Here is an 8,268-nt window from a genome sequence, read left to right on the forward strand (position 1 = left end):
GGGGGGAAAGCCAAACAGACACTTCACAGAGGTCAGGGGGCAAACTGTGAGGTGAGGCCTGAATATTAAGCATAAATTGGACAGGCAGAATGTGGAGAAAAGTGTTCCACACAGAAGTAATAGCATTGTAATAACTTGTTGAGTGCGGTGTATTCTTTTGTTGTTTTGTTGAGGGGCCCATACTGTCTTTTCCAGTTACTAACTTCAGATAATAGTCATCTTATCTTTGCAGAAAGTCAAGAAGGGTCTACTTGCAGGGATACAGCCCAGGAGCCTCTGACAGTTACTATGCTTGAGCCAGATTTGTTGCTTTTACCTATGTTTAAGCAGCAGAGTATGAACTCATATGAAAGCACACGCAAAGTGTAAGGCCTGCATTTTCCCAGGAAGGAAACACAAGGCGAGGGGCATTAGTGTTTTGACACTAAATTACATTCCGTATTTCTTTCATTACTGAATATGTATGAATAGATGCTACTGAGAACCTTTGTTTTTCACAATGAGACTGAGACCTGGGTTTTAACAATCCCTGTGTGAGAGGACGGCTGTGCTGGGGGCCTAAGAAAAACAGCAGACCTCTGTAGGATGAGGAGATTAAAGTCTCAAGCACCCACTGTCTGTGCCTCTCTAGTCCCTGGGGTCTGGACCTTCTTTATCCATCAGGATAATAGCTCTTTACTTATTTACTACTTTGAAGCACTCAGGACATTATTTCAAAGTCAGATTTTCCCCACTTGGCAAAGGAGTAACATTGCTTTTGATGGCACTCAAGACTTCAAAGATTTTAAATTTTTTTTTTTTTTAGCTAAACAGAAGGCCCAAAACTTGAATAGAAGTGAGCCAACATGGTTTTCATTCATTCACAATCAGCTAATGTTAGGACAGTCATATGGATTGACTCCTTATTGTTGTTATGTGTCATCGAGTCGCATGCAACTCATAGCGACCCTCTGTACAATAGCCCTAAACTCTGCTCTATCCTGTACCAATCTCATTGTCTCTGACACACCTACCCCCATTACCCCAGTCACTGACTCAATCCATCTCATCGAGGGTCTTCCTCTCCTGTGCTGTCCCTCCACCTTCCCAAGCATGACATCCCTCTCCAAGGACTGGTCTCTCCTTACAACATGTCCAAAGATGAAGCTTCAGAATCTTTGCCTCCAAGGAGCATCCTGGTCTTACCCTCTCCAGATGAACTTGTTTGTTCTCCTGGTAGTCCATAGTATATTCAATACTCTTCTCCAGCAACACTGCTCAAAGGCATCAACTCTCCTTCTGTCATCCCTAGTTATTGTCCAGCTCTCTGACACATAGCAAGTAATTGCAAAGACCATGGCCTTGTGATATTCTATGCTGTATACTTTTGTATTTCTGTCACACTAGCCTGTATTCCATGAAGTGATGAAATCCAATTTTTAAAAAAATTGTCTTGACTCTGTAGAGGAAAGACCCTAATTGGATACAGGTGGAGAGACAGGGAAAAGCTGGCCTCCTCACCACACCCTACACCTGGAACATCTTCCCAAAACAAGCCTGGGAACCAGTAACCAGTCCCAGGGTCCAGTGGCAGCAAAGAAGGATCCCTCAATGAGAAGAAATAGATTCTAGTATCTGTATCCCAAGCTCTTCTCTGCCCAGCAGATAGATCACTGCCTCAGTTATGCACAAATCTTGACACTAACTTTTCAGTTAGGGTTTCCTCCTACATAGCTCCTCCTTATGCAGCCGCTCTCTGCCACATGAGTAGCTTCTTTCTTCCTTACAATCTGAGCAGTCCAGCTTCTCATCCTCGCCTGTGGTCACGAGATCCCTGAGACTGAGGTTGGGAGCCCAAGCTGTGTGAGGCCAGCAGGTACAACTTTCCCAGAGGTTGAAGAGCCAACCTTCTCCACTCTGCAGCAAAAACAGCTCACTACTTTGCTTCTTTGGATCATAGACACTCGAGAGGGACCCCATAGCTCCTCAGGCCTGCGTCCTGTGAGACACATCTCTGGATATTTTGCTTGCTCAGATGCATTAAAGTAGTAATTAAGCTCACTTCAGTAAAACTGCATGACAGGTCAGATTTTGGTCTCATGGGCACATGCCTGACTCCATAATTCTCATTAGCATGTAGTTGTGGTGCAAACTGAGTCCCCTTTTCTTTTCTGAAAGAAAGGACATTTACTGTTTAGGCTGATAGTTCTAAATCCATCACCAGCCAGCTTCAGATATCTGGTTTGCTGGGGGAGAAGTATTCTTCCCAACTCATTGTTTATACTATATCTCTCTGCTCAAGTTGGTTTAAGACTAAGGAACAAAAAAAGACAACACTCGTATTTCACCAGCAAGCGTAGTTGTTACCAGCTGGTGGCTTCTCCCTGATTCCAGAAAGCAGTAGAGACCACCCGAACCAGTGTGAGAATTGGCAAGGTGGGCGTCAGGAAGCATGGTGAGGGGATTGGAGGAGAAGAAGGCTGGGGTCACTCAAATGCGGTTGTCACAACCCTGCCCATGAAAACCTCAAGGAGATGCCTAGCCAACCCAGCAATCATAAGCAGCTTGAATGCTTCCTGTTACTCATGCATTTTGCACCAGTGAGCCCTTGAGTCATCTGCAAGTACCTGGCGACACCCAGATCTTACCACTCCTCACTCCTCCGTGAAGAGGGAGCAGGTGGGCAGGTGTTCTGCGGAAAGTTCTTTCTGCCTTATTCATGATTACTCACTCGCCCTGGACTCTCTCCTGATGATAAAATAAGTCAACCAAAACAGGGATGAAATTGGCCGTACCAATCATCAGGAAAAAGAAAATCACCTTCCTGTTTGTGATTAAGAAGCCGTGTGATCTGTCGGTGGAGTTGCTGCCAAATCATTATCAGACTGTTTTCCATAAACTGCTGCTCCTTGAAGGATCATTTCTGGGCAAATATGTCATGTAGGCTGAGAAGGAAAAAAAACCCCAAAACCTTCAGATTCCATCCAGGAATTGCATTTATCAGGTATCCTAACAGAAGGAAGCGTGCTTTTGTTAGTTCTTGTTGAGTACCGTTGAGTCAGAACCAGCCCATAGCTGACCCTATAGCCAGTTTTTAGAGGCAGTAAATCACAGGGGAGGAGACTGCCCATCTTTCTTCTGTGGAGGAGCTTGTGGATTCAAACTGTGTTCCTCTGGGCTGGCAGCACAGCTCCTTACCACTAAGCCACCATTATAAATAGCTGGCCTTATTCCTAAGCTGCTAAGGAGAATAATGACAAAGAAACAGCATTTTAATATTTGGATAAAATGTCTTAGAATACACTGTTTGTGTTATCACATTCCCCAGACTCTAGACCGCATGTGGTCGGTCCCAAGACAACCAGTTCCCTGTGATGATCTCATCCCTGATCCATGACCTTAGAGTATCAGGAATCTCAGAAGGTGATGATATTATCAACTGCTGTGCCACAGACAGATGTTCAGGCTACCCTGCACACCCACTGCTGATACTCCTACCAGATGCCCCCTTGATCTTGAGTTTCAAACAGGCACAGCCTGGTAGCTCTCACCTGCCAGCCCGCCCAGGTACAACCAGTTCATCAACTAACATTCATACCGCAGGTGGGCCGTGCAGTGGCCCAACCACCCAGCCTTGAGCAAGGCTCCTCTGATGGGCCCCTGTCTAGATCTGTTGCATAAAGTTTTCAAGAGATGAAGCCCAACAGTCTCTTTTTTTTTCTTTCTTTTTTCTCCCTTTATCATTTTTTGTTTCTCTATATAATTCCCCTCTCTCTGCTCCTTCCCTCTTTTTCTGCTTCTCCTGCAATTCTGATCCACAGTTCCTTAGTCAGTATCTGTCTGGTGTTGCCACAAGGGAACTCATGGCCCTAGAGGCCCCACCTAAGGAGAATTTAATACCAGCTTAAAATTCTTATCGGCTCCTCCTGACTCCAGTGTTGTCTCTCTCTGAACCAGAAATCCGCATCCTCTCCACATACTGCCTGTTTTCTAGGCAGTTTAAAAGCCAAAATCCCATTACTAAGGAGTCTATTTCCACTCACAGTGACCCCACGTATTACAGAGTAGACCTGCTCCACATTGGGTTCTCTCTGCTGTAATTTTATGGAAGCAGATTGCCAGACCTTTTTTCTGCCCTGTCACTGTTGTTGTTGTTATGTCCCATCAAGTCAACTGTGACTCATAACAACCCTATGGATAGTAGCTCTGAACCTTTCCCTATCCTGAGCCAACCTCACTGTCCCCGACTCACCTGACCCATTGCCAGTCACTGTGTCAATCCATCTCATCTTCCTTTCCTGTTGTGATCTTGTACCCTCCCAAGCATGATGTCTTTCTCCAAGGATGGCTTCCTTCTGGTAACATGCCAAAAGCATGTGAGATAGAGTTTCAAAATCCTTACCTCCAAGAAGCTACCTGGTTTCACCCTCACTAGGACAAACCTGTTTGTTCTTTTCACAGTCAATGGTATGTTTCATGCTCTTCTCCAGCACCACAGCTCAAAGGCATCAATTCTTCTTCTGTTACTCTTAATCATTGCCCAGCTTTCAAACAGCCAACCTTTAGGTTAGTAGATGAGTACATACCATGTTTCTACCTCCTAGGACCTTCTAGACTCTTCAGCCAGAAGCAAAAAACAATTCCCTACTTGTCCACCCTTTAAGGTGTGCCTCAAATTCATCCTAATTTTTTGAAATCGTGACAAACCTAGGATTGGTTTGTCCCCAAAATGGTTCAGACTGAGGTCTAACAGAATGTCTGACTAAAGCTGAACAGGCCAGCAGGCTCTCCCAACCTCCTTTCTCACCAATAGTGCTGCACAGTGTGGGGACAGAAGGGAGAGGTGAAAATCCCAACAATAAACAATACCTTTATTGGGCACCATGTGCCCATAATGCGTGGTACGTTGCATGCTTCCATCCACTTATTCACCCTCTGAAGTACCTCTCCTCAGAGTCAAGGTCACCCAGCTAGTCTGGAGGGACCAGGATTTCTGATGCCGTGCTTTTTCCTCCATGGGGAGACAGTGTGAACACTCTACTGGCATCTTTTCAGTGATGTTTTTGCTTTTCTTTTCAGAAAAATGCTGTGATTGAAAGCCTGCAGGAACAAGTAAACAATGCTAAAGAGAAGCTGGTGAAGCTGATGTCAGCTGAGTGCCCCTATGACCCCCCAGGCTGGGCTGTCCCGCCTGCCTCCTCTGAGGACACCCAGGCAGCAGCCTCTGGACCCAGCACGGCAGCTCAGGGGCTTTTGGGTGGCCCCTTGGACTCTCAGAATGATACCAGCCCAGCTGCCCAGGACTCCCAGAGCACCTCAGTGCCTTCATCACGTAAACAAAGCCTCCAGGGGCCTGTGAAGGACGACAGCCTCTCCCCAGGGCAAAAGAAGATGCCTGACTTAAAAGATGTTTCTGAGCATTTAAAATTAGGCTGTAGCCAGAATCCCAAGGCTGAGCAGAGTGGGAGTTCTGAAGGATGGAACCAGGTCCCCGTGGCCCCCAGCCAGAGTCTCATCTCAAGCAGATTCTCTGTTCCCCACAGACAGAGGCAGCTGGAGAACTCAGAGCCCCCTTCGGAGCGGCTGTCAAGGGTCAATTCCATGATCAGAGAGAAGCTTCAGGAAGTGTTACAAGATCTGAGCCTGGGCCCTGAGGCTCCCCTCCCCTCTTCCCCACCTTGTCCCCAGCAGACCTTAAAGAGTAATGCTGTCCTCGGCCCCCAGAAGATGCCCTTCACCAAAGAGCTGGGCTTGAGTCCATATGTGGTGAGGAGGAGGCCGGCAGCTCGGCGGGCCCCCTCACACGTTCCAGGTGCTCTTGCCTTGCATGAGAGGCATCGGGCAAACAAGTCCATTTCCAGGGTGCAGAGTGGGTTGAATGTGCAGAATGTAGACAGCCCTGGCCTGGACCACCGAGCTGTTCATTGCAGGGTCCCAAGACCCCCTTCCAGGAAACCTTTACTTCTCCCAGATCCTCGAAGCAGGTCATGTACCCTGGAGGACAGCAACCGATGTCAGCCGGAGCCCCAGAGGGCTGGAGGGAGTGAGGCTGCCTTTGGTGGCCCAGCTTCAGGTTCTGGCTTGGCCGAGAGCCCAATCTCCCCAGGTTCATCCCGGGCCTCCCTGGAGCTGCCCCCAGGGTCTCCAGCCTGCCCCTCACTCTCTTCTCCATGCAGCTACCTTGACACTGAGTCCAGCAGCTCCGATGAGTTCTTCTGCCGCTGCCACCGGCCCTACTGTGAAATCTGCTTCCAGAGCTCCTGCGACTCCAGTGACAGTGGCACCTCAGACACTGAGCCTGAGCCTGCTGGGGGGCTGGCTTCCTGGGAGAAGCTGTGGGTCCGCTCGAAGCCCATCGTGAACTTCAAAGATGACTTGAAGCCCACACTAGTGTGAAGAGCTACAGAGCTGGTCTGGACACCTCTCAATCCCATGCAAGGGGGACACTGGGCTTCAGTCTTCATGGGAATAGACCAGTCCTTCCCTTCGGGCATTACTGTCTTCCCGCAGTGCTGCAGCTGTGCTCACCATCTTACCAAGAGCATTTCTCAGTCTGTCAAAATGGCATGGCCTGCCTCATTGCTACCTCGAAGCATTACTGTAAAAGACTCCAGGTGAGTGAGAAGATGCTGGCTCCTTGGAGAAAAGGTGCTGAGTGAGCACGTAGGGTGTTCTGTCCTGCCCAGCCAGCATTCTACATAACTCTTAAAACACGGCAGATGGATGGAAAGTCTATGCAAAACTGAAGTTGTGGACTTTCGTGGGAGGTTCTGCTAGGAAGAGAAAAATCTCTAGAATCCTTGGGCCTCCTAATTCTTGGAAAAGGATGGTTTGTTTTGGCTAAAAAATTGCGTGGTGACCCAGTGGTAAGGAGTAGCTGTGCCAACACAAAGGCATGTGGTTCAAATCTACCAGCTGCTCCATGGGAGAAAGATGGATATTCTCCTCTCTTGCATTTCACTATCTCTGAAAACCTGCCAGAGAGTCAGCTATGGGTCAGTTCCGACTCAATGGAAACAATAATAGAAATTGTGTACACCATCTAAGAGTCCAGTTTCTGGCAAGATTCCACTCAGAGCTACCTCAACACCACAATTTCTTACTCATGTCTTTCCACCCTATGACTCCTGTGACAGGGGCTCCAAACGCCTGCAGCCTCCTCAGATCTCTCTCCTGGACTGGGAGGGATGGTTCCTTTAGGCCAGAACATCTCCTGGATTTGAAAGTTTGCAGTTGGGAGGAAGTAAAACAGGCAATCTCTGTTGGAGTGAGAGAAACCCTGTTAATCAAGAGGTGCTTTGATCATGGCCTCCAGACTGCCTGGAGCCATAATCCCCAGGAACTATCGCCCCAAGATAATCTTTAACCTTTCTTAATCCAGAAATATCCCCTGAAGTCTTTTTTAAAACCAAGTAACAGTTTAACACAACTAGTGAAAGATGTCCACTGAGAATTAAAGATTTTCTAAGAACAATTTATATGGTATCAAATGGACAGCAAGTAGAAAGATAGGAACCATAGACGACAGTGAATTTGTATTAATGAGGAGGGGAGAAGTCAGAAAAGGAGGGTGAGGATGGTTGCACAACTTGAAGAATGTGATCAATGTCACTGAATTATACATGTAGAAACTATAGAAGTGGCCTGCATTTTGCTGTGTATATTCTCAACAATATAAATAAAATTTAAAAAGAAAAGATATTTTGGGTGCCGTTAAGATTACATATCCACCAACCAACTGACAAATAAAAGGAAAGGAAAATATAAACCAGAAGGAGGCAGGAAGTAAATCTAGTTTTGAACTTTGAACCTGGCAGAGACTTGACGAATCAAATTTTTGTAATTCCTTATGAGAAACCTGTGGAGTAGACATGCCCCTTCCCACATTCAATATGGGCAACATAAAGCTTAGCAAAGTGGGGTAACTCCCCTAACATCACCCGGTTGGAGTATGGCTAATGGCAGAACTTGCATCTGGCTTTGGTGAGTCTGTGTCTTCCCTGATTTTTCTAAGAGTGGCAGGAGGGGCTTGGCCAGAGTGAAAAGCAAGGGTAGTCTACAAAAGCTGAGAGGTGCTCACTGCAGTGGTGAACAACACACAGGGTTCCTTGCGCAATCCACAGGCCTCTACTGCTTCTCCAGGGGAGGTGCATGCCACACCCCCAAACATCCCAAGGGAGCCAGGGAGCTGGTGCCAGGCACGCATCGCATCTGCCACCGAAGCCACAGGGAGGCACAGCTGGGTCCACTTTGCTAGTTGCTGAGCTGGCTGTTGCGTACAGGCCTCCC

At 47.4% G+C, this 8,268-nt stretch overlaps 1 protein-coding gene across 2 annotated transcripts in view; it reads left to right on the top strand.

The window, feature by feature from the left end:
• The window catches only part of GPR156 (G protein-coupled receptor 156), a 123,484-nt gene extending 117,109 nt beyond the window's left edge, over positions 1-6,375 (top strand). For both annotated transcript variants that reach the window (XM_006884253.1, XM_006884254.1), the window contains exon 9: positions 5,059-6,375. In XM_006884253.1, the coding sequence (XP_006884315.1) occupies positions 5,059-6,375 (1,317 nt within the window). The remainder of the gene's footprint in view (positions 1-5,058) is intronic.
• The last annotated feature ends 1,893 nt before the right edge of the window (positions 6,376-8,268 follow it).

The sequence above is a fragment of the Elephantulus edwardii genome, unplaced genomic scaffold (genome assembly GCF_000299155.1).
Source record: "Elephantulus edwardii isolate Elephantulus edwardi_28Jun2011 unplaced genomic scaffold, EleEdw1.0 scaffold00032, whole genome shotgun sequence".
Lineage (NCBI taxonomy): Eukaryota > Metazoa > Chordata > Mammalia > Macroscelidea > Macroscelididae > Elephantulus > Elephantulus edwardii.